The sequence below is a fragment of the Drosophila novamexicana genome, unplaced genomic scaffold (assembly GCF_003285875.2).
Source record: "Drosophila novamexicana strain 15010-1031.04,08,12 unplaced genomic scaffold, DnovRS2.1 tig00000960-arrow-arrow-pilon, whole genome shotgun sequence".
Lineage (NCBI taxonomy): Eukaryota > Metazoa > Arthropoda > Insecta > Diptera > Drosophilidae > Drosophila > Drosophila novamexicana.
The window spans coordinates 1,302,734-1,328,602 of NW_020824833.1; the positions used below are offsets into that span (position 1 = coordinate 1,302,734).

Below are 25,869 nucleotides of genomic sequence, written 5' to 3' on the forward strand. Positions count from 1 at the left end.
GTTCTTATTGCAAATATTATTTTTAAGGGACTCATAAATGAAAAGCTTTATTTATACACATGTTATCAAGGCAATAATTTCGACAGCGATTTTCAAGATATGTTGAAGTTCAAACTTGTAAGGGGCACTAGACAATAATTGTATCTCAAAATATGTTTAAGAACCTCTGTTAAGAACATCTAAACCCCAGTCTGAGTTGCGAGATTCGTCTTAGAGACTAACTGTGATCACTAAACTATTGAGATTGATTGATTGATTTTGCTCCGTGTTTGTCACACCTGAGCATTGTTCATGGGCATTTCTATGATACATGTATAGCCCAAGCAGCTTTAATAAAGAACAAACAGCACTTACAGCGTCCAGTAAAAAACGAAATTCATTGTTTCCAAATGCTGGGCAAAGCGAATACACCAGTTTTTATGGGTCGCACATCATCGATACTTTTGGAGTCGAAAACAAAAAGCAACAATACAAAAAAAAAATCGCTGTTAAGAACAAGATTTACATACATTTGAAGTGGATGTTGGGCCGCGGCTTTTGAAGCTGTTGCTGTTGTTGTTGTTGTTGCTGTTGTTGAGGTTGTTGTTGCTGTTGTTGTTGTCGTGTTTCTGGAAACTGGTAACTGGTTACACTTGAACCTGGCGCTGACCAGTTGTGGGATACCCAGTCCGAAAATATTTGAAGCGGGCGGACAAGGCGCCTAACCTCTAAAAGTAACAGTTGTTGTTGTTGTTGCTGTTGCTGTTGCTGTTGCTGCTGCTGTTGCTGCTGGCCTGCATTCGCCGCTTGTTGCACACAAATTTCATTTGGCGGCACATGCACAACAACAACACGAATATAACAAACCAAACTTAGCCAATAAAAACAACAACAAAAAATACAACAAAATGTGCAGCTTGTGGGGGCGGGTGGGCGCGGCTCACACACACACACACAGGCACGCACGCACGCACGATTCTGAAGAGTTTCGAGTTATGGTTTTTGGTTTTCGGTTTTCGGTTTTCAGTTTTGGGCGCCTCAAAGCGAACGCGGCGCGTACAACTCATTCAAAATCGCGCTGGCAACTGAAAACCGCAGCAACAAAGTCGCGCTGGGTTGGCGTGTTTTGCCAGGGATTTGTTGTTGTTGTTGCTGTTGCTGTTGCTGCTGTTTGTTGTGTGTGTGTGTGTGTTTTTTTTTTCTACGTGCCTCTGTCGCTGCCGCGTCCGCTGCTGTTGCTTTTATTTTTTAAATTTTTGCTTTCAAGAAAACAAAAAAAAAAACCCGCAAAGCAGTTAAAAAGCAGCAGCAGCAGCAACGTCGCCGTCGTCGTCGCCGTTGCCAACGAAATAACTTAAAACAACAAAAATAACAGCAAGAACAACAACAAAATGTCTGCAATCGCAGTCATAAACGTTGCGCTGCGACGACGCAGCCAGCGGCAGCAGTGGCTAAAACAATGTGAGCCGAGAATTTGTTTACGTGCGCAGGCGCAGCCACTGTCTACGTCGACGCTGACGCCAACGCCAACGCTGGCAGCGCCTCAGCCATCGTACACACCCCCATGCCGCCACCACCCCGCAACCCACCTGTTGTTGCCGCTGCCGCTGCCGCTGCCGCTGCTGCTGCTGTTATTGTTGTAGTACTCGTTTGTTGCCAAAGTTAATTGTGTGCGGCTGCCGCAGTTGCCCCAAGCCGCACAGTGTCACCAACATCGCAAACAGCTTAGAATCAGATGCATATTATTCTAGAATATAGTATTTCTGCACTTATTTGCCATTATGGCAGTTCTTTTCACAAAACTCTAACTTTTAAATTACATTAATTTTAATCCATTTAAATGTCAATTTATAAAGAAAAATCTTTTTATATAACCTTTGAGTAACTATAAAAATTTCAAATATTTTTTTTACTTCTTTAATATTTAGAAAATATTATTGAAATACATTTGAAATTGAGAAAAGAATGAAAAATAAATAAGTAAAATAAATACCACTTTTACCATAAATTATGGATTTTCGATGAATTATGGATTTCATTGATGCTGAAATTTCCAAGCTGAAAGCTCAAACATAATCTTTAGCTTTTAAATTTTCCTTTACGCTTACACATCAATCCTATCAAAATATACTCAAACTAATGTAGATTTTCGTGAACATTCCGAATAACAGTGTAATATGTGCCAAACCTGCTGTCAATGAACAGAACCTGTTAACAGATGCGCGTTATCTTAAGCCACTGTGCATACCACTGTCGGTCGCTTGTAAACGTCGACTTTTGCGGCATTCGTCTTAGCTATTTCATTTATTTCGCCTGCCTCATATGTGTATATATATTGCATACACATACGTATGTATGCATGTATGGGTTACGCCTGGGCATGGCTCAATGGTTATCTTCGCTCGCTCTCTCTCTCTCTCCCTCTATCTCTCTTACTCTCTTCGTCTGTACATATTTATCTTTTCTATTCAACATATGTATTTGTGCATTGTTGTTGCTGCTATTACTGTTGTTGGCGCCTTAGGTTTGTGTAGGCTCGTCCGTCTAAGGTTGACTAGTTGTCGTCGTGACGTTGCAGTCGCCGTCGCCGTCGCAGTCGCTGCAAGCGTCGCTGCTGCTGTTGACTTACCATTTAACATGTCTGTTATCGATCGATTGGCGTTGTCGATTGTTGTTGTTGCTGTTATTATTGGCGCTGCCACAAAAACTATGCCAGCAATTTGTGTGCAGGTGTCGCAGCTACAACAAAAACATAAACAACAACAGCAACAACAACAGCAACTACAGCAGCAACAACAGCAGCAGCAGCATGATATTGTTGCATTTTGAATTTTGCTTTTAATTGTGCTCGCCTGGCTGGATTTCCATTAACATCTATGCAAAGCTTTTCAAATTTGTGTGTGCATTCAACGAAGCCACAAAACTGTTCAAATGCACATGAACAGAGTTAGCGAAACGGCAACACCAAACCCAAGAGCAACACCAACACCAACACCAACAGCAACAGCAACAACAACAGCAACAACAACAGAAAAGCCCACTGCAAGCTGTAATTTTCCGCTAATTTGATGCGCAAGCTGCGGCCAAGACGCTGACGGACTAAGCATTGCTGCCCAGCCTATTGACTGCCTGGCTGGCTACCTGGTTACCCAGCAGCCTGTCTACACCCCCCGCCCGCCAGGCTGATCACCTGGCAACCGTTTCCGCCTGTTGCGCTTCGCTGCGGCAAGCCCAGGGGTGTCAACGGGCAAAGGGGCACAGCTTGTGACTGGACAAGTTAGAAGCCCAGTTGTGCTGACCGTTAGGAATGCGTGGCATGACTTCCAGCTGTGGCTGGCAAGTTGCCTACCAACTCACCTAAGACTACCAGTTATCTGGCAAGGCATAAAAGCTCTCGGCTCGCAACAAAGCTACAACAGACTGAGACCTGCAACCGCTTAGCGCCCCAGTAAAAGAACTCTGTACCTGGCTCTAGATACCCACCCATTTTCCGCCCGATTCGCATTCACGCGCGAAATGCAAGACTTACATTTTATTCACTTTTTAATGGGTACCAGAAAGAAGGAAGCAAGTAAGAAGTACGGGTCCAGCTGACTGCGCAGTACACATTTTTTAGCCCGACTCCTTTGAAAATGGGTGAAAACCGTATAATTGTCGATCCAGCCAAGCCTGCCTCTCCGGCTGTACGAAAAATATTTACATATGCTAATGTAATCATAATCAAATGTGTTTTTCATTAACATTACTTTTTCTATAATAATGAAAGGATGATACAAAAAAATAAATAAATATGTTGATTAACATAAAGGTTTTCCATACAAGAAATGCATTTTCGACAACCTATGGCAGCTATATGATATAGTGGTCAGATCCGACCGGTTCCAACATATATACTGTCTCACATGTCTATATCAACTCGGCTGTTGATACTGATATAGAACATATATATATACTATATGGGGTCGAAGATGTCTCATTCTAAGCGTTACACACTTAAAGACAAAATTATAATACCCTCTGCAAAGGTATAAAAAAAGCCCAGGCACAGGCTTGAAGCACTCTTACCTCTTGATTATAAGATCAAGGACTCTGAAAACTATACTGAGTTCCAGCCTGGAATATTCCGTGGACTTGGCTGTTAAACTGCCGAACATCCACTTTCTAAGTGCGAAAACACAAATACGTATCGAAGCATTTTGTATAACATTGCCCAAAAACAATATACCCTTTATCTCAATCGAAAACATTCAGCGGACAGTGTACAAAATAATCTTAATTTCAGATTAAAGATCATAGATGGGTCGCCTAAATGACTCAGCTAAACAAGAATCCGGGTTCAAATCCTAGACAAAGTTTATGGATATAATATATAAACTATGTATATCCGTATCTCATTATTATAATTATAATAATAACAGCAATGATATTTTATTTTTATATATTATCATTGTCCCCATGGTAACAATGAAGATCATAAAAGTAGGATTACTATCCATGCGAATAAGTCTGTCCGTATCAGAAACACATTTTGCATCCTTTAAAGTATTTATTTAAGAGCTGTCAATTTCTAAAATAATATAATTAGAAGTCGATTTAGAGGTGGCTTTTTACACAATTGCTTTATTGTCATTAGGTAAATTGTTGTTATTGTTCATCATTGGCCAACTTTTAACATAATCGTAATGATATCGAAGTGTCCTTTTATACACAATGCACATCATTTTATATATATATATATGTATGTATATGTATCGTAAATTACATATTATCATTTTTATACAATAGAACAAAATGCAATATTTATTAGAATAGTAAACAATACTTCAATGGAATTTCCAGGGCTATTTTGTTCAATCAATATATGTTTATTTATATATTTTTTGCTAGTTTCATATAGCAAAGCAAATTGTGGGCTGGGTCTTTTGTGTGTAGGGGGGGGGGGGGGGGGGGGGGGGTGGAATGACTGGGTATAGTATAATTGTATATGGCATTAAAACATTCTTTCATAATTATTGTCAACATCGATAACACTTAATACAGTTCAATATGCATGTATGTATATACTATATAATAATCTCAACTATACATGGATGCATGTATATGTATTTATGTAAATATAGTACAACTATGTTAAATAAATTATTAGTTGCATTGCACATTTAACACACATAAATACGCACATATATAGGTACTTATGTAAGTATATTCCTTCAGTGGCATGATATTTTTTTTTCTATAATATTTATAACTCCTTTAGCATATCTTAGTATCGGCTAGATGAACGGTTTCGTTTAGTTAGGCATTTAAAATATGTAGATGTATACTATATAGTATATAGCTGTTAAAACACCAAATGATCAGAGCCCAAAGATATATAGCACATATAAATATATATGTGACTGGCTCTTATCACGTTTAGCTTTACCTCTTATTACAGTTTATGTAGTTTACGTTTTTGGCTAAGACGTTCAGATCATAAATAAGTACATTTGTTGAACTGAGAAACAAACAATTTTTAAGAATAACATTCAAGACTTAAAGAAAATAAACTCATTTAGATTTCTTTATATTCCAGATCCTAATATGGACCAAAATATAAACGTATGCATAATGTCTGAATGTATGCATGTATATGTATATATATTATTTATATTATAATAGATATGTTCGTATTTTAAGCGACTTAAGAGCTAGAAAATGTTCCTATAATCCAAACACAGATCAAATTTATTTCAGTTTTCATACTGTCCCCACTTGAAAAAGAATTTCAGTAAGCTTCTTAGAAACTACAAAACGATTACAAAATAAACATAGGAACTGAGAACTATATGAGAACAGGGTATTTTTCTAGCCAAGGCGTCTTGTTTAGTGATTGAACAACAACATAAAAAGCTAAGCGAATCACAACAGACAGGTATATATAGTATGTCTAGCAGTATTACATGGCTTATCCAGGCGCCCAGACATATCATATTATTTAATATACATGTGGGTGATGTATAACTAAAGAGATATGGTACGGTTTCATCATTGCTTTATCAATAAACATAGATTGTACGTATACATATAGGCGAAAGGCAAAAACAAAAGCAATTAGAGGACTTAAGAACAAACTATCGAAACACTTGAATAACTTTAAGCGTCTTTAAACGCTTCAGATACGATTACATTATAAATATATTTATAAGTAGTTTCATATATTAGATATAAGTATATATGTATATATAGTCAGCAATTCAATTTCACTTTGCGTTTCAATTTTTCCGTTTCTTCATTTATGTGGAAATTAAAGATTCAACTTCGAATATGGCGCGCCATACGAAATCGGAAATGTAGTACATACACATATGTGGGTAATGCCAAAACGATCCGAGTATTGTATATGTGAGTACCATAATGTGTCCCACTTTTAACTATATTAAAAAAAAAAAAATACATTTCCGAAGTTGATTTCATATTATTGTTATTGGCTTTTCTGCTATCCGAGCTGCCTTATACACACATACATAATTATCGTAGAACATTGAACATATTTATGAAGTTATGCGGAAACATTTTATAGATTTTAGTCATTTTGTTTTTTATTAGTATTTGTTTTATTTATTTTGATTTTTTTTTTGTATTTTTTGTTACTGAAACCGCGCACCAGGCGCTGAGTTCACCGTGGTTTTTGTTCTGTGGCTGTTGGGGTTCCTATCATTGTTGTTGTCTTTCGAGCAGTCTTTGGGAACATATAGATACATAGCATAAATGGGAGATACAGATAGTTGTCGGTATTGACGCTGCCTTCCATCGGTGAGCGAGCTTTTGGCTTAGTTATTGTCCATATTTACACATAATTGTTTAGTTTCGTTATTGTCAGCAATTGCAATAGCTGCCGCGTCTATTCCTCCTCCTCTTCGAGCGACTTCTCGGGCAGCCCGTATTTGGGACAGCACATACCCTCCGTGCCGTCCATATTAAAGCAGAAGATGCTGCGCTCCAGCTCGGTGGGCTCATGGGGCACGATGCCGTGCACCTCTTTCAGTTCCGCCTCAGGGAACCAGGCAGGATCCGAATCCTCTACTACCTTGATGCCGCACAGACTATTGTTTGTCAAAAAACGACAATAAATTAGCGAACTTTGTAAACGGTTTATGCATTTAGACAATAAAACCTATGAATCGGTTACCAACAAAAAACCAATATATACTATACTGGCAGGTATTTATCGAACTTGCTCGATTCATCATTCATTCAAATATTTGACATCTACTTTTCGCCCAAATTTCCGCCCGGGTAACATTTAAATCTGTCCGCACTATCTTGAGCTTGAGGTCTCAGCGCATTCACAAAAAAAAAAAGAAAGTACAATTCAGAGTTGAGGGTCATACTCAAAATTGAAATGATTCTCGTTATCGTAAAGCTATCCCCCCTGCGATAAGTATTCGAATATCAGACTGTGAGGTGCATGAACCGATGTTAGCTGTAAGAGCTTTGAACTTACCGCAATATAGCCACAAGTGGTATCCACAGTATGGATGAGAGTATCAGGATGAAGGCGATGACAATGCACCAATGTGGCCACTCCATATTCTCGGTGGCGCCCTTAGCCGCGATCCAGGCCGGGTAGCTGCTGCCCTCGGTCAGCAGCTGGTAGAAGGAGGCCAACAGTATGGTAACCATGGCGCAGGGCGACAAATACTTCCAGCAGAACATCCAATAGAAGCCTGGCCTCGAGCCGGTCATCATTTCAATGTCATCCGAGAAGCGCCTCACCCCATAGATGTAGCTGATCGATAGGCACTCGAAGAGCGCAATAATTAGCAGCGGAAAGTTGCCGGCAAAGCTGTCCATTAGCTGAAAGATGTAGCTGCCGGCGCCATTGGCAAAGCACATGGAAATCAGGCAGCAGGAGAGGCACAGTGCCTGCAATAAAATTATATCCAGGGATTAGCTGATGCAGCAGCTGCTGCTGTATGGGAGGGGTACAACATACGCCAACGATCCACTCCTTGGGCAGATTGGGGAACAGCTTCATGTCTACCAGCGATGTGACCACGCCCTCCAGCGTGCCAAACTGCGAATCGATGCCCAGCGTGAAGAGCATGAGGAAGAAGAGCACAGCCCAGAGCTGGGCGCCGGGAAACTGATTAATCGCTTCCGTAAATATGATAAAGGCCAGTCCAGTACCCGAGGCGCTCTGCAAATGATGACAACTTGCAAATAAGAAAAGTCCAAACATTTAATGCGCGACACACACTTACATTGGCCAGCTCCTGCTCCAGATCGCAGATGGGTAAATTGTGTGTTCGATTCTGGGCAACCAGAGCGGCTCGGTCCTCCGTACAGCGGTCAAAGGTCGCTGTGGCCTTAAAGCCAATCACCGAAAAGACCACGACGCCGGCGAACATGGAGGTGCCACAATTGGTTAGCGAAACGAGTATTGCATCCCGATAGCAATTGTTGTTGGCTGGATTGTAGGAGCTGAACGCTATCAAGCCGCCGAATGCGAGGCCCAGCGAGAAGAAAATCTGTGTGCCAGCCTCCAGCCAGACCACCGGGTCGAGCAGCGTGTCCCAGCGCGGGGTAAACAGATGGGCAACCCCGTCGGCGGCGCCCTTCAGTGTAATGCCACGAAAGAAGAATATGATCAGCACCACATAGGGAAATATAGCCGTCATATAGACGATTTTGCCAGACGATGTGATGCCCTGCACCATGCATATGTAGACCAGAAACCAGGACACAATCAGTGCAATGGCCATGTGATAATTGAAGTTCTCCGGCATGTCCACGCCCTCCGAGCACTGCAACGTGGTGCGATACCAATAGAATTGAGTTGGCGACGATGCCACACACTCCGGCTCATGGTCGTAGGTGTAGTTCCTGTAGAGGCGCGTCGGGCAATCGGCCCATGGCAATGGCGACTCAAAGCTGTGCAGCAGGTAGATCAAGCACCAGGCAATGATCGTGTTGTAGTACAGCGCCACAATAAAGCTGACCACGGCCGAGGAGATGCCAATGCCCCCGAGATACGGCGACACCTGGCTCCATACGCCAATTGCCCCCTTGCGCAGTCGCTGTCCAATGGCCAGCTCTAGATAGAAGATCGGTATGCCCTGGATGCACAGCATTATGAAGTACGGCACCAAAAAGGCGCCGCCGCCATTCTTCTGCGCCAGATACGGAAAGCGCCACACATTGCCCAGGCCGACTGCATAGCTGTGTGGCAAGCAGAAAGCAAAATGTTCCCAGTTCATAAACAGTTCAAGCTAAGATTTTTAGACAATCGTATTGTTACTTAATTAAAACAGGAATCAGAGAGAATTGTTGAGTTATTGCAGATATCCTATCGAAATTCCAACGAGCTAGTTGACGAATTTTTCGAATTTAAAGCACAGCTCTTTGAGTCTTTGAGTCTTTGATTTAATCAAACGCCATGCCTTGAATGTTTTTTCGTGGACCTCGCCTAACATACTAGGTAGGAATCTAGGTTTTGGCTCGAACATTGATTGAACACATTCTTCACATTCTTCATAAGTCAATTGAACTAATAATGTCCATGTATTGACTTATCTATGTACTTATTTGTTTTATGTATTTATCAAAATTACTTAAATTTTCTACACTACATTTAAAAATAACAATTTAAGAAAAGAATACAAAGCATTTTTGAAAAAAAAAATATGTTCGATTCATATTATAGTTCGGCTTATGTTTAGCCAACTTATCCAATTTAAGGTTCGAGTAAATACGAATATTGAAAATCTGAGATCCTTGCATTCATAAATACGGACGGACTGACAGATAGACGGACATGGCTAGATCGAATCGGCAATTTATGCTGATCAAGAATATATATACTTTATGGGGTCGGAGATGCTTCCTTCTGCCTGTTACATACATTTGGCTTTCGCACAAATACAATATACCCTTATACCCATTTTTAATGGGTTCAGGGTATAAAAACGTTCATGGTTTGGGCTTGCTTTAAAGTAATTATGAAGCATTAGTCAAAAAGAGAGAGACGCGTGAAAAACTGTTTCATTTTACAGATAAATAGTTTTTCATCATTTTTTCTTCAATCTGTCTAATATTACAAATCAAAAACGTATATGGATAAAAAAGTTGTACTCTTTAATTAATTAATTTTTAAGCTTTTGTTTATGTAATAAGTATAGTATATCAGGTAAATCTTTACTCACCCTATGGTGGCCAGCAGAAACATAATTTTGCTATCCCAGCTCTCGCGCTCGTCACCCTCCTTCTCGCCCTCAACGATATCCTGCTGTTCCTGTTGATCCACAGCGGTGGCCAGCTCGACCTTAATTTTGCTGGTGCTGGCATCGGATCCAAATGGCGGCTCCTGTTCCAGTTCGGATGACTCGTCAAAGGCATCGGACATGAAGCCCTGATTTGTGGCACCATACATGGGCTGATGATGGTGGTGCAATGATGTGTGATGATGATGACTGACGCCATGCTCCTTGGACACCAGGCGGCCACGCAGCTCCTTGAACATCAAATATAATAAGTCCAATGTTCAACTGGTTGATGGGTTTCATGATTCACTCACCCGCAACTCCAACTGATCGATACTTTTTTGGCTCTTAAGCACAATGTCGCGCGAGCTCTGGCGGCGCAACAGTTGCGCTGTGTTGGCCATTGTCGACGATTAGAGTTAAACGTTAAGAGTTTTGTTGTAGTTGTGTTTGTTACTTCTTAGATTACTTTTGTCTAAGTCGTTCTAACTGTTAGTTACTTAGCAAACAAGTACTTGGTACATAAGAAATGTGCGCTCTTGTGCGTGGGCTGCTTGCTGTTGCTGTGCTGCTCATGGAACTAACGGCTTAATCGTGACATTCGCATTGCATACTTTTGTGCGCTAAGTAAAATTATCACTAGACGCCATCTTAATTGGTGCTGGTCTTGGTTTCCTTTGGGCTTGAGGGTGACGGCTAAACAAAATGTAATTTCAGGCAAATGAGCAAGAACGTAAAATAACCAAAACGTATATAAAAATAGCATGCAGCAATAACAATCAATCAGTGTATAAAGACACAATATAAAACAGCCAATGGAGACACAAACATGCCCACAGACGACTGAAAGCTCCCGTTCAGGACACATACTGACAGTCATTGACAAAGCGCAGCATGGCGAGAGCACCCGTCCATAATAAATCAATCAAATGAACTTTACTACAACGACCCACATACGCAACATAACACACACACGCACACACACACACACGCATACACACACACAGGAACACCCATAGCAACTGATACCTAATACGATAGGATTTCAGGCTGATAAAGTACCTAGGATAATGGTTTTCACTGCCAGAAACAAAAGTAAATGTTGCCTTGAAAACCCTTTGATACCGTGAGTGCTAGTCAGTCGTCCAATACTGTATTCTAACAACACATACATATATATTTTAACGATTTTTTGTACATTTCTCATAATTAAACGCGTGCATACACAGCATTCCACAATTTTTGATTAACTATATTGTTTATTTGAATTTAAATTTTGAATTCATTTTTCGTACCGTCGTCAGCGATTGAGTTAGTGAGATTAATAAAAAAAAATTCGCCGTTGCCTACTTTTCGGCGAACACTTTTACCTATATAAAAAGCCCACGCAAATTTGTTGGCCCTTATATAACGAAACGCTACTGCTGCAGACGATTAAAACGAATATGACGATAACGAAACGAGCGTAGGGTAAAGGACACTTTACAGAATGCGTGCTTGGCTGCACGTGCTGCTACACAGGTGAGTGTCTAGGCATTAAACTGTATTTAGAGCCCTTCACATACATACATAAGCTGATAATGCACATATATATCCAAATATATATGCGTAAGTATGTATGCGATTACAAGCTTATACCAGTAGCGGGTCGCAATGACGCGCCGTACTGCTGAAACTGCAGGACGATGACAAGAAACTGTTGAGCGGACGACAGGATGAATACCAGAGGTCGCATACGCAGCATGCTGCTGCTATATTAAGCGCGCGCGCAGTCAACAACCAGGATAGCTGGTGGTAGTGGGCGTCAGTTAGAGCGAGACGACAACAGTGGGGGGTAGCTGGAGTTCTGAATGGAATGGTTTGTGTAAACAGAAAAGGCCAAAACAAAGAAATGAGCAGCAACAAATTAGGCCAAAACCACCACTTCCACAGACAGCTGTTGGACATATGCTTTTATATTTGTATGACAGTTGCGTGAATTGTGAAATTCAAAAACTGTCACGACCGTTACATGTGAAATCAAACGCAAGGAGTGCGTTAATGTTAATGACAGTTAAATAAACAGCGTCAACGTAAAATAATAAAGACGTAGAGCCAGAAACGTAAGCGCAGTTAATGTAAATACAAAAAATACCCAAAAAATACGGAGCGCAAAGTATCGAATCATCGCAAAGCAGAACAACGTAACGTAACGCAAACGCAATTGAACACGTTACGATATTTACCGAATGCATTTGTTTTTGTTGTTCCCGGTTTGGGGCCCTGTAAATGACAACACTTGCCAAAAGATTTCATAATTAACCCAAACAAACAGCTGCTAACAACATGGTCTTCAAATGTCAGGAAGACAGCTTCCTTAAGCAGGCAAGATACACTCGCCTTAAAAGGAAGCCAACACCGCTTAATCCATGACTTTCTCGCAGTTCCGGACGACTGTCGTCTCGTGCGAATATGCTACTTTGGAGTGGAGCGGCGAGGATAATAGCGCAGAAGCGCGTCAGCTGCGCGGCGTCAACGTAGTCTGTGAGGACACCATCCTGTTTCCCGAGGGCGGCGGTCAGCCCTGCGACTATGGCACGATCAATGGGCAACCGGTGCGCAATGTCTTGCGCAAGGGCAGCACAGCCATCCACTTTGTCGAGTCCTCTACCTGCTTTGAGGAGGGTTCCGAAGTGCAGCAGCATTTGGATTGGCCGCGACGTCTGGACCACATGCAGCAACATTCCGGACAGCATCTGATAACAGCACTGTTCGATCGCGAGTTCAAGTACGACACAACGTCCTGGTCGCTGGGCGCCAGCGTCTCATATATACAGCTGAGCACACCACATCTTATTAGTCGCGAGTCTCTTGATCTTATCGAACGGCAAGCCAATGATCTAATTCGGGAGGGTCGCGCTGTCAGCGTGCTGCTCGTGGACCCGGAGGTGGCACAAGAGTTTCAGGATGCACGCGCACCACGCGGCCTGCCCAAGGACCATGAGGGACTGGCACGTGTTGTCCGCATCGAGGGCATTGAGTCCAACATGTGCTGCGGCACACACGTGACCAATTTGTCCCAACTACAGTGCATCAAGCTGTTGTATGCCGAGAAGGTCAAGTCAAATGTTCTGGTGTATTTTGTTGTGGGCGAACGCGTCCTGCGAAAGCTGGGCGAGATCTTCAAACGCGAGCAGCAGCTCACAGTGGCGCTCAAGTAAGATAAGAGCCCCTTTCCCTTATCATGAAGAATCCCAGAATGTTATCCAATCGAATTTTTTTAGGGGCGGCCCACAGCAGCATCTGGAGCTGGTGCAAAAGCTGCATCAAAATGTGAAATCCACACGCAAATCGTTTCAACAGCTGTTAAAAGATTTCGCCAACGCGGAAGCCGAACGCCTGGAGAATCTGCCCAAAGCTATGCGTCCCAAATACTTTGCCCTTCATCGGCGTGACGGCATCGAAGTTGACTTCATAAACACATTTTTGCGGAATGCCCCAGAGGAAATTTTCTATTTTTTGACCGTGTCCGAGAGCGTGTCGAGCGGCAGTGGCGCCAAAGGACATATGGTCCTGCGCGGTGAGCCGACGCTGGTGGAACAGCTTGGTCCGAAGTTTCTGGAGCTACTCGAGGGCAAGGGCAATGGCAAGGAGAACAATTTTCAGGGCAAGATAACGAATCTTTCCGGACTACAAGAATGCAATGCTCTGTTAGAGGCGCACTTTAAGCCAAAAAAACCAAATGCAGATCCCGCGAGCGCCTCGTGAAACTGCAAATATTGCGTTACTAATATTAATTTGTACTATTTGGTTTGTTTTTTCTTGAAATGATGTACAATTTATGATATTAAACATAACTAAGCAGAGGTAACAGACAAGTTGATTTCGCGATCACTAGATGAAGCACAATGTGGTGCGCCTATTCAAACACTATCACAGATAGTTGATATCGTAATTTCGCATCTTCCACTTGAGACGCCAGAACTGGTTCCAAAAGCCCACATCGATGATGCGTTCGTGGAAATTCAGAAGGCCTACTGTTGTGTACTCACAAATGGCCGGATAGGTGCAGTCATCCTCGTCATACATATCCACCCACATCAGCGTGAAGAAGCCCAGGGAGAGGAGGCGCAGCTTCTTCTGATTGATGGCACGCTCCAGCATAATCAGATATTCGGCTGATTCGGGGTTCTGTTGTGCCGGTGGCAGCGTTATCATGCGGTTTGTTTGTTTACGCAATAGCGTCATAAAGGCAAGGTGATCTGGATTGTTCTTGGCCGTCTGGTACAGGGCGATTATGCACGTTCCGTATGCCAGCGTTTTCTTAGGCTTAGCATACGACTCTTTTATGACGCCAGCGGCCACTTCTGAGTAGTCACGCAACAATCCCTTCCAGTAGCTGGCCCACTTCTCCACGACAGTTCCTTTGAAACGCTCTGGCAGTGTAAATTTCTCCTCCAAACGCACACGCAGAGCGGCCATGCGGTTGCCCACTTTAAGCAAACGCATTATGCAGCGCTGCAAAAGATAATTTAATTCAATTTGATGCAACAAAAATAAAAAGTCCAAAATATTTTACATACGTTCCGAACCTTATATTAACTATCGAAATTATTTTGTTACATTGAGATAGTTTGACATGTAAGATTATGTTATTGAAAACTATCGATATACTTTATCAGTTGCAGCCCGTCACGACGCGGCGAATAGCTATAGTTTTCATAATGTGAGTAATAAACTTATAAGCTAAAAACTACCTTTTTTTATTCATTACCTGATTTCGACGTTATTTTCCTACGGTGATTAAAACAAATAGTTCATTAAATATTTCCAACACATTTGAGTGAATGAATTTCCGTTATAAATTCCTAAGGATGGCACTTAATTGAATTTTAGCGAAACGATAGCGAAACTCATCGTATCATGATCTTATGACTTGAATTATTCTTGGCACATATCGATGTCTCGATATCAATAACAATTACAGTGTTGTTTTGAGGACGGTGCTGCCCGCGCGTAGCAAAATAATTGCATAAAAAACGCGAAACAAATGCTATTTTCAGAGTTTTGATTACCATTGTGTCGAAATCAATCGCGCGTGTAGACGTAGCGCCCACCGTCTGATTCATGCCAACGTCACACATTAACTTTCCAGACACACACACACACGCGTATACACTGCTCGCCTGCGCTTCGCTGCGCGGTTGGACGACAACAACGACGACCACCGACCACAAATTTTATTTATCAAAAACGTCATTTGCTCTGAGCACTCGCATTTCACAGTCTCGGCGACGGGGTAATTACAGTGCAATCGGAGGCGTTTGTTTGTTGTTGTTGTTGTCATTGTTGTTGTTGTCATTGTTTTTGTTGTTGTTGTTGTTGTTGTGGCAACTAGCCAGCAACTGCGTCGAGCCTGAGTGAAAACGGAAGAGAAGCCTTAAATTGCAAATAGAAGTTGGCCATTGGAAAAAAAAAAACAAACTTGTTGCTCACTGCCGAGCCAGAGGCTGGGGCTGCGCATTGTGAAATTCAATTCAAAGAACCAAACCAATCAGAAAATCATCTCAGTCAAACTGGAGAAGTGGAAGAGAACTCGCAATTCCACTAAAAAGATGGACCAACGCCAGCGTAGTCCAGGGGGCGCTTCATCAGCTGCTGAGACAGCTGCAACACCCAACACCGATAAGCCCACAGTTCTAGAAGGTAAATACCAATTGTTATAGTATTCATTTGAATAAGCTATATACATCCCAGTTAAATATGCATGACACACCACCAGCCGATATGCTCAGATGTTAAATTTCACATGAAAATATATGTACGTGTATTTTCGAGAACAAAGCTAGCTGCCTTAAAGAAAGGGCCGCAGGGCGCCAGCAATCGCTCCGGCGAACAAAACATGGCCAGTCTATAAATATAACTACGCATTAGCTGCTTTTGTATCCTGAAAAGGATTCGCACACACACACACACTTGTGTGTATTTAGTGTTTGGTGTGCGTATATGTGACCTGTTGATTGAGCTATTTTTATGTGCCTCAACCCGTGGCCCATTTACAATTGCGACCCGACACTGAGCTGGAGCCCTATGAAAGGCAACCCACTCAGCTCTCAATGTTAATGTTTCTATTGATGCGCCCTCCTACCGGCCCGACATACAGCATTTGCTGGTAGATTAGGGGCACGAATCGCCCTTGCCGCCACTTCATTAAAATTGTAATTTTTTTTTTAATACATCAAAGAAAATTATGTGATATTAATTTAAGTCAGCTGATAGCAATTATCTATGGAACTGGCGAAATAATGCTCTTTGTTATATATAACAAAAAAGGGGATATTTTAGCTATAAAATAATCCATTGTTCTGCAGTGTCCGACTTAGAGATACCCTGAATCGAGTGCCAAGATACGATTACAAACATTCTAACTTCTTTCTATAGATTGTCACACAAAATGCTCGCTGCTTTAGTTAATTCCAATAATGGGGAAGTGATGGAGATAGCCATAAATTAAAATATTCTTAACCCATCTACTATACGATAACTAACATGTTAGGTTTGGTGCAGCCCATATCTTCGAGTTATGCATTCAAAACCATGTCTCAAAATTATTATAATCGATATTATGAGAATGGAAGGGGCTGCAAATCGTTCTGCGTATGGCATAGAAGCATATATACTTTAGATTTCAAGTCTCTATCTGTTTTAGTTGAAATATTAAAGTATTGTAACTGATCTGTTAGTCGCCCTTGTTGATCAATCTGAACCATGTTCGGTATGAACTCAAGCTGCAAACCTATTGAGAAACGCCCCCGTTAAGTCATTGTGTTTGTGCATTCCACAGGCGTGATGTCCAACATATTTGATGGTCTGACTGATAAAGATGAGCAAGTGCGTCAGGCCATGCAGCAGGCGATAGTGAAGATTCTGGAGACGCATCCATTGCGTGCCACGCTCATACTGACTGATTATCGCGCCAAAAACGCTAAGCTTAGCGAACAAACTGTGTCCATGATATTAGAGTAAGTGCCTACCGATATTTTCCTGTTTCCTGCTTATTTAATTGTTGATGTTTCAGTTGCATTCATCGGGTGGTTGCCGCGGACACCCCGTTGCCAACGGCGGCTAATGAAAAACTGATTGCCCTGGCCTTAGAGGAACTGACACGCAGCGTGGATCAGCATGTGCCGTTAATACAGAATCCCTCATTGCATATACTCGTGTGCATTGGTCGGGGGGATGACTGCAACCTGGTGGTTGAGGCACTGCAAGCGCACAGTGGCCCCTCGAGCACCGTGCCGCATTTTATGCTGATGCAGTGCCTCGGCCAGCTGGCCATGGCCAATACAGCTGGGCTGGTGCCGCACATCAAGACAATATTGGCGCGTTGCTTGCCACATTTGGGTGGCATTAAGCAGGATCACGTCAAGCTGGCATATGCCTATGCAATCGGACGCTTTAGTGAGGCGCTTATGGAACACGGCACCAACACGCCCACAGGCGAAGCCAAGGCGGCCGCCAATTGTGCCACGGAAATCAGCGTTGCCTACGACGTGCTCTTCAATCAGTGGCTGCACTCGCGTGAGCCTAAGGTATGCATGGAGATACTGCAGGCACTGTCCAGCATGTATCCATTGTTGCCAAGCGATCGGATATTGGACCAAGCGCCGCGGCTGGTGCCGCAAATTCTGACGCTCTATCGGCGCAGCGTCGATCGCAATGCAGTCACACAATTTTTGTGTTCAGTGCTAAAAACGAATCTCTTGATGCACGCCCAGGTCCTGGATGGAGTAGTCGACGGGCTTATAACGCACCTCTTCGATTTAGTCTGCGTTTATCCGGACTACGAAAAGCCTCAGACGGTCAAGGGTCACTACGAGGTGCTGCGCTGCTTCCATCTGCTGGCAGGCAACTACGCAGCGAAGATCATGGACACGCTGCTCATCCATCTGCGAAACAACAGCGAACGGGAGCGCATCAAATCGCTGCTTATATTGACGCACCTGCTGAACAGCTGTGCGGTGCACATTGAAAGCCGCCTGCAGGCGCTCATCGAGTGCCTCAAGCAGCTGATACTGGCCGAGCGCAGCGTCAAGATGAAACTAACGCTGCTCAAGACCATTGTGGCCCTCGCGCAGAAATCACTTATCCGCGACAAAGAGTTTGTGTGGTTTGTGGTGCGTCACAGCTGCAAGTACAGCAAAATTAGCCAGGAGCATGGCACTCTGGAGGAGCATGCCACCCTGGTGCTTAGTTGCGAAAATACGCTATTCATGCTCGCCTCCACGGTGGGTACACTTGACGAGCTGCTCAAACGCGAGTTGCTCAACTATTTTCTGCTATTGGACTACACAGACATTTGCGGCAATCTGGCCAAGTGCTTAGCCAGCTTGTTTGCCAAATCGCCGCACATTGAATACGACATAGCCGACGATGAGGACCAACAATCGTCGCCAGCGGTAGCAGGTGGCGAAGCAGCGGCGGCAGCTGCTGAGGATCGCGGAGGCCTGGTGAAGCGCGGCAAAGTGATTGTGCCTAGCGCCGAAAGCATCTATGCACGCTGCTTGGCTCTGCTGGGCAATCAGCAGTGCATCAAACGTGCATCGAACATACTCAGCTTCCTTAAGTACTATCATCCGCAGCTAAATCCAGCTCTGGAGGAGCTCTGGAACCGCCGTATCTCCGACATGCTGCTGCACATCAACAAGCCGCAGGCATATCTGCAGCAGCTGCAGGACTTTCTGCTGGAGACCAACGAGTTTTTGGGCGCACGCGATGAGCAGTTTCCGCAGCGCTTGGCCATCAAGCTGGGCGATCAAATGTATTTGTACCCCATGCAATTGCCGCACTCAGAGTGGCAGCTGCCGGATCTGAGCGCCGAGCGGGGCATGCTGCTGCAGTCTGTGGCGCTGACACTCTGTCAGGTGACGGATGTCGCCTGCATCCATACCAAGATAGATTTGATTGTAACAACGGCGCGACAGGAGCGTCTCGATAAGCACATCAAGCATGCGGAATACGAGCGACGCATCGAACCATGCGCTCGGGCACTCGGCTATATAGCCCGACAACACTTGGCCCATGTGATCAAGAAGCTGTCGGAACTGGCGCAAATGGGCGGACGCAAACATTCAACGGGTTTCTTTAGCAATCTGCACTTTATTAAGGACACGCACAAGGAGCTAGAGAACTACAAGAGCAATCTGCTGGTAGTGAAAGCCTTTGGCCGCATCATGGACGAGGCAGATCCGTTGCAATCACTGCAGCATCTAGATGATACCATGCTCAACTTCTTAATGATACAACTGGCCGGTCACAAGGATCAGACCATTATGTCGGCCATACTACAAACGCTGCTTAGCATTTGTAATCAACTAATTGTCACCAAAGAACAACTGCCAGCTCCGCTCAAGCATCGCAAGCAAATCATGGAAACTGTCTTCAGTATACCCATTGAATCGCCCTTCCACGACTTGCCGTTGCTGCCCACCATTTTGAAGCTGGGCACAGATTTCATACGCATCGGTAAGTGAGCACAGACCCAACCGAATAAAGTATTTACTCCATTAATAACTTTGTTGCTATCTTCGTGTATTTTTGGCAGGCGGCAGCGATAGCTCCGAGTGCGTGGACGGCAGTATCATCTTCGAAATAGCCTGCAAAAACTTTTTTGGCTGCGCCAGGCAGTTGAAAATGAAATTTGACTCGCAGGAGGAGGATGAGCACAACAGTTTTCTTGCCAAGCATCTGAACGAATCGCTGCCACAGCTTAATGCACTGGTTCGCGCCATTGTTGAACTGGATCCGTCACCCTCAACGCTGGATCTTATCATTGGCATACTGGAGTGCTGGATGCGGGATAAGAACTCGGAGGTGCGCATCTGCGCCAGCCATGTGCTGAATAACACACTTGAAGTGTACATTAAGTCCATGAAAATTGGCGGCTGTGAGGCGCCTTCCAAGTTCAACCAGACTGGCCAAATGCTGGGCAAAATTGTGCCCCGTTGCATCGACTCCAATGGCACCGTGCGCCAGGTGTCAGTGGACATACTGCAAAAGACGCTGGAAATCGCCTGCATCTATGAGACTCTGACCATAGCGAGTATTGACAGCAGCGCCGAGTGGCTAAAGGAGATTGAATCCATCAAGGAGCACATCATCACGGATGAGCCCAAGCAGATCTATAATCTGGCTGGCGATATTGCTAAGATTATAGCGCAACGCATTTCCAGTTTCCAGTATCTGCAGTTCTGGTTAGTATGATTTAATATCTTTACACATTAACTTTTGATCAACTTTTCGCCCCCTATCTATTGGCTTTAGCCTCTCCATTTCATTTCAATTTTTTAATATATATTCATAAGACGTAACACATTGAAGGTATTCATATTTTCGATATCCACTTCGTGGATAATAGCAGCATTTTTACTGCAAGCTCATGAAAAGATCATTCAAATGTGATGTATGATATTTAGAATTATAAAACCAAACAAAAGCCAGGTTCCAGTTTTTGGATTCTTCTATTATGGCAAATATCAGAAAGAAACACTGGAATTGCTTATCTCCCCGCCATTTGATTTGTTTCTCGAAAAATCGTACAAAAGTATCAAAGCAGAATTTTGAATCAAGAATTAACTCGAATAGAGAATTTTGAATGCATGTGGCAACAATAAATAAATGAACTACTTATAACTTATCTAAAAAACAAAGGTCGTATGCGCGTGTACGTCTCTCTCTCTCGCTCTCTTTCGTACGCCATTTACTTTGAGTCAAGCTTCTGGGCCTGGGCTCATATTCCTCATCTTTTGACGAGCTGCTTCCCGACGCTTGGCCTGCTTCATATCGGCCGAAGGACTCACGACGTAGTAGGGCAGTTCGTAGAGCTTGTGAAATTGGCCATCAACTTCGGCACAGACGCAATGAATTTCCCGCTTCTTCTCCCTTAGACGAGCGCTGCGTCGCAACTCCCTCACCGGCCTATAGGTAGGCAATTCAATTTGTTCATCCGACATCTCCTCATCCGTATTATCAGTGTTCACTTCCTGGTTTTGGTCATCTTGAACGGATGCCTCATCGCTTAAGCGCTTGAAGAAGATTGTGTTCGCAGCTGAGGCAGCCTAAAGGATCCTTGACATTTTCCATTTGAATTTTATTTCACTCTCCATTAAAGAATACTTACCAATTGATAAACAGTGCCAAAAATGTTAAATATTCCGCTCATTTTATACTAGTGTTTGATGTTACTGCTATGAAATCAAATCTCGACTGAGGACTATATTTTCAGCTGTGCTAAAATGTTGTTGTGCCGCATGGCAGCTAGCTCGGTACGTACTCGATCAAAGTAGGGGGATATTGTTCACAGTCATAAGACGGCGCTAGACTAGACGTTGTCTGTAGTTCAATCATTCTGTTCTCAAATGGCAAACGAGTATGTTTTTGATCAATGTCCTAGGGTATATCGGCCTTCAGTTTCTATTGCCACGCCACCTTTAACAATTTTAGGCAGACTATCGATGAAGTCATCTAAGGATCAAGACAAAATAGCCATTATTCTGGAAGACTCTTCCGACTGGTTCACTGAGAACAGGCAACCCGACTGACACGTTCGTATTGTGTGTTCTAGCCTTGCTAAGAGTAAAGTAAAGTCAAAGATCCCAGGATGATAAGCTTAGTCGATAAGGCATCGCACGTCTACCCATTCGACTGTATATCTTTCTGCAAACCAATCCCCGTTGAAACAAAGCATTGGATGCTTCTTTAGCTGCAAGTACAGCATATTAACGATCGGGCAAGAAATGAGATCCCTAAGAACAGACCAAATTATGGGTTTCAAATCGATTTGTGGATGGTAATAGAAAACGTAAACTATAAATTTAGTCTGAGAACGAAAGGCTGCTGACCGATATATTTATATATTTTATATAAATGCTTATAAGAATATAAGAAAAGATGCGAATTCTTGCGCCGCACCTGCAACGCTGTCTCTTTCCAGCTAATGGAAACTTCTATTTGTGTCTCTCACAGACTCGTGTGAGGTATCAAAATAAAAATTTGGAAGAAAAAAAAACAAATTAACATCAATCGATTAGTGAATTTGGGAATATATGAAGGAATAATGGAAATGAACTATTTATAACCGATCTTCAGAAACAAACTGCAAATGTTGCTCTACCGTGCGCCGGATGCTACGCGGCAGGCTTAGGGGCTGGTGGTATCCAGTTTGCGCTTTTTGACGAGCTTCTTCGCGACGCATGGCCTGCTGCATATCGTCTTGAGGATCAAGCACGTAATCCCGCAGATCGTAGAGCTTATGTAAACGACCATTAACCTCCTCACAGACGCAGTGAACTTCCCTTTCCTTATTGGGACTCGAGCTGATATTGAGCGGATCGTCGTGCAACTCCTCCGCATTATCGGTGGACTCTTCCTGGCTTTCATCCTCTTTAGCAGATAGCTCATCGTCCAAAGGCCCGAATAAGATTGTATTTATAACTGAGGCAGCCTAAAAAATATATATATAGTGTGTTATGGTCCTCTTCTTCTGGATCCGTTGGCCATTTCTTTTGATTCTTACCAGTTGACAGAAAGTGCCGAAGATGTTGAATATTCCCCTCATTTTGTGAAAGTCTTTGATGTCTTTGAGGACTTTATTCTAGTCTGTGCAGGCATGTTGTGTCCGATGACAGCTAGTTCAGAGACCAACTTGATCAGAATAAGGAAATATTATTCAAAGTCCTGAGACGAGGATAACTTTAATTTGATCGACCAGGATTCTATAGAAATAGTCGGTATACATTTCTAACTATTTTAAACATTTATTGTTTTTAAAAATACTTTTGACCAAACTTAGTAGCTGTTCGTTGTGTTGTGCGCCCCGATAATACCATATCTTATTCTTACAAAAACAAATCCATCCTTCCCGGCCCATAAAACAAGCCATTTTTGGACAGATACAAAGCTACTCAGGCCAAATCGCATTATTTATATATATATATATATATATATATATATATATATATCTATACAATTTGGTATTTTTTATATAGTTTGGGTACTCTTATTTCAATTACTTTCTTCTATTTTTTTTTTTTCAAGTAAAACTCTGTTGCAGTCCCTGCGCGATCCGGAACAGAGCTCCACCATTGGCGCTAGTGTTGTCCTGAAGTTCTTCATACAGCAGAAGGGCTCAGAGCTGTTCCATGCCATACCCGATCTGGTCAAGGACAGTCTGGTGGCGCTGCAACTGTGCGATGTGCCGCGTGCCAAGTCTGGCGTACTTAAGGCCCTGGTGGCGTTGACCAAGCACCATCCGAAGCTCGTCTGCGCGGAGATGCTGCAACAGCCGCTGCCCTACGATGAACATCTGGTCGAGTATTGGCATCTGGTCTGCAATGATGGGGAGCTCACCGGCCTTATGCTGGACAACTTTTTGCAGCTGCTCAGCGGCGCCTGCCTGCACGAACCGCAGGATGCGAGTAGTATGCCGCACGATCGCCAAAGATTGGCTAGCGTTCAGCCGTTTGCCATATTTTGTGCGCTGCACGAGATGCTGCCCTGCAAGGACATACATGATGTGAGTAGCCAGTGGGCATGTTTCCGAGATTTGTGAATTAATTGATTGTGGTTTTGATTGCAGCAATTGAAGGCGAGATTTGCAGAGATGTTCAGCATGCTGTTGACTTCACTGTCCAGCTATACGAATCTGGCCGCACCCATGCCAGCAGCACCGCCGGCAAGTCCCAGCCAGCCGAATAAGTCGTCCAGCAAGTTTGGATTTGTGCCCAACAAGGAGCTAATCAAGCTGAATCCCTGCCAAATAGCACTCGAAACGTTTCAGGCATTCCTTAACAATTTGGAGATGGAGCAAATTGCCACCGTGCTGACGGTTAATACCCAACTGGCTGCCAGCACGGACTGGCACAGTTACATTGAGCTATTGACCCCGATGGCCATTGGCCTGGCCAATCAGCTGCAGCTAACCAGCCCTGGCATGCGCCAGCTGGTAAATGCTTTAAGCAAATACGTGGCCTCGCCCCATGATGGCCAGCGCGTTGCAGCCGTTGGCCTGTACTCACGCCTTGTGCCGCTCAAGCCGTGTGGCGAACTGGCCAGCTGCCTAATGCTACATCTGGGTGCCGCTCTAAGCGATCCCAATGCGGTTGTGCGCGGCCTCAGTCTGCAGGGCATGGGCTATGTGGGCCAGCTGGGCGAGCACGAGTCACCGCGCTATTCGGAGATGGCAATACAAGCTCTGCTCAAGGGCGTCGACGATACTGTTGGCGAATGTCTTATCAATGTACCGCTGGAGAGCATGCGCGGACTCTCTCGCATTTTACAGGCGTTGCCCAGTGATCGAGTCGAGCCCTTTCATGTCTCGCTGGCCATACGCATACGTCCCTTCTTTGGCAGCTATTCGATGGAAATGCGCGAGGCGGCAATTATTCTATTTGGGGATTTGTGCGAATCAAAACATGATGACGGCAGCAGTTCGCCAACGTCATCGATGGAGGCACTACGAGAACAGCTCTTTGCCAATCTATTTCCGCTGCTGCTCCACCTGAGCGAGAGCGAGCCGGCCATTGCCTCCGCTTGCAAAGGCACCCTTCGACGTGTCTGCCGCCTGCTGCGCGCTGTACGCGTCAATGAGATTGCCCAGCAGCAGCTTGTGAGCGACGCGGATCAGCATCGTCCACTTAACTACAGCAACTTTGTCGTAGATTTTGTCAAATTGATCGTAAGTTTGAGAGGATAATAACGATGCTCTAAACCTTTACCTTTTACCTTTCAACCATTAACAGGCACTGGAACTGACCGAACACATCCAGGACTTTATAGACTCGTGCATGCCCAAGCTGCGTAGCCAATGGCCGGAAGTGCGCGGCAGTGCGGCCATTGTAATCGGTAGGTGTCCATCCCAATGTTGATGACAGTGGACGAAATCTATAAACATATTTACCCTTAGGCATACTGCACAATTTCCTTAGCGAGCGGAATGCACAAACCGAGTCTGTAGCCGGCAAGATTGCAGTGTTGCTCAAGGATGAGCACGTGACGGTGCGCGTGCGTGCTGCTCAGGCGCTGGGCTATTTCTTTGGAGACATCTAGAATGGGAACATCTAGTGCGCCTTCAGGCTACAGGCACTGGGACCAATATAAACGCAACTCTGATCTTAACTAAGTATAAACACACACCAGCAGTCGTATTTTATGATACACATTAAATTTAGTATTTCTCCAAGTGTGATCCCGCATGCGCTAAGCATGGACGTCTAACCTTCATGTATCCTTATTATGTTTGATAATCGTTTAACTGTTTGTTCTGTTATGCGTATATGTGTAAGCATATATATATATATATATATATATATGTGTATATATGCGTATATTACATTTATGGAAATCGTTATTTTTTTGTTTGGCATATTTCTTGTATATAATATATATATTTATATAAGGTATGATTGTTATCCCAGTACATTTGAACACGCGACACATTTGGTCTTGTGCACGACCATAACATAGCCGAAGACAATACCTTAGACTTGTTTCTCAATAGATCTTAATTTGCGCACGAGCTTCAGCTTCAGCGTCAGCTTTGTGTCAATTATTTGTACTTTCCAGTAACCAAAACTTTTTAGCATCTAAGTCTAACTCTTAGCACAAGATC

The 25,869-nt window shown here is 43.6% G+C and overlaps 6 protein-coding genes across 8 annotated transcripts; 2 read left to right on the top strand and 4 right to left on the bottom strand.

Moving 5' to 3' along the window:
• Positions 1 to 4,993: 4,993 nt before the first annotated feature.
• On the bottom strand, positions 4,994 to 10,919 carry LOC115765375 (sodium-dependent neutral amino acid transporter B(0)AT3). Its single transcript, XM_030708898.1, has 6 exons — positions 10,538 to 10,919; positions 10,167 to 10,474; positions 8,226 to 9,183; positions 7,958 to 8,161; positions 7,466 to 7,887; positions 4,994 to 7,064 (listed from the first exon to the last, which is right to left on the bottom strand). The coding sequence occupies exons 1-6, from the start codon at positions 10,625 to 10,627 to the stop codon at positions 6,863 to 6,865; spliced, it is 2,184 nt and encodes a 727-aa protein (XP_030564758.1). The 5' UTR covers positions 10,628 to 10,919; the 3' UTR covers positions 4,994 to 6,862.
• Positions 10,920 to 12,330: 1,411 nt separating this feature from the next.
• On the top strand, positions 12,331 to 13,991 carry LOC115765352 (alanyl-tRNA editing protein Aarsd1-B). Its single transcript, XM_030708866.1, has 3 exons — positions 12,331 to 12,587; positions 12,647 to 13,419; positions 13,487 to 13,991. The coding sequence occupies exons 1-3, from the start codon at positions 12,549 to 12,551 to the stop codon at positions 13,968 to 13,970; spliced, it is 1,296 nt and encodes a 431-aa protein (XP_030564726.1). The 5' UTR covers positions 12,331 to 12,548; the 3' UTR covers positions 13,971 to 13,991.
• Positions 13,992 to 14,031: 40 nt separating this feature from the next.
• Positions 14,032 to 14,873, bottom strand: LOC115765353 (mitochondrial import inner membrane translocase subunit Tim29). The gene is made up of 2 exons (XM_030708867.1): positions 14,786 to 14,873; positions 14,032 to 14,720 (listed from the first exon to the last, which is right to left on the bottom strand). Exon 2 carries the CDS (start codon positions 14,709 to 14,711, stop codon positions 14,136 to 14,138), a length of 576 nt encoding a protein of 191 aa, XP_030564727.1. The 5' UTR covers positions 14,712 to 14,720; positions 14,786 to 14,873; the 3' UTR covers positions 14,032 to 14,135.
• A 354-nt stretch (positions 14,874 to 15,227) lies between these two features.
• LOC115765226 (maestro heat-like repeat-containing protein family member 1) lies at positions 15,228 to 25,319 on the top strand. 2 transcript variants are annotated; one of them, XM_030708669.1, is made up of 8 exons: positions 15,230 to 15,908; positions 17,047 to 17,224; positions 17,281 to 19,727; positions 19,807 to 20,455; positions 23,298 to 23,775; positions 23,839 to 24,936; positions 25,001 to 25,103; positions 25,165 to 25,319. In XM_030708669.1, the coding sequence occupies exons 1-8, from the start codon at positions 15,818 to 15,820 to the stop codon at positions 25,305 to 25,307; spliced, it is 5,187 nt and encodes a 1,728-aa protein (XP_030564529.1). In that variant the 5' UTR covers positions 15,230 to 15,817; the 3' UTR covers positions 25,308 to 25,319. The 2 variants fall into 2 exon arrangements, with proteins under 2 accessions (XP_030564530.1, XP_030564529.1); XM_030708670.1 differs by lacking the exons at positions 23,298 to 23,775; positions 23,839 to 24,936; positions 25,001 to 25,103; positions 25,165 to 25,319 and adding an exon at positions 20,526 to 20,639 and having other exon boundaries at positions 15,228 to 15,908.
• LOC115765230 lies at positions 20,752 to 21,474 on the bottom strand. 2 transcript variants are annotated; one of them, XM_030708673.1, is made up of 2 exons: positions 21,382 to 21,474; positions 20,752 to 21,319 (listed from the first exon to the last, which is right to left on the bottom strand). In XM_030708673.1, the coding sequence occupies exons 1-2, from the start codon at positions 21,421 to 21,423 to the stop codon at positions 20,972 to 20,974; spliced, it is 390 nt and encodes a 129-aa protein (XP_030564533.1). In that variant the 5' UTR covers positions 21,424 to 21,474; the 3' UTR covers positions 20,752 to 20,971. The 2 variants fall into 2 exon arrangements, with proteins under 2 accessions (XP_030564533.1, XP_030564535.1); XM_030708675.1 differs by having other exon boundaries at positions 20,756 to 21,329; positions 21,382 to 21,452.
• On the bottom strand, positions 21,789 to 22,909 carry LOC115765229. Its single transcript, XM_030708672.1, has 2 exons — positions 22,777 to 22,909; positions 21,789 to 22,704 (listed from the first exon to the last, which is right to left on the bottom strand). Exons 1-2 carry the CDS (start codon positions 22,816 to 22,818, stop codon positions 22,333 to 22,335), a joined length of 414 nt encoding a protein of 137 aa, XP_030564532.1. The 5' UTR covers positions 22,819 to 22,909; the 3' UTR covers positions 21,789 to 22,332.
• Positions 25,320 to 25,869: the final 550 nt, after the last annotated feature.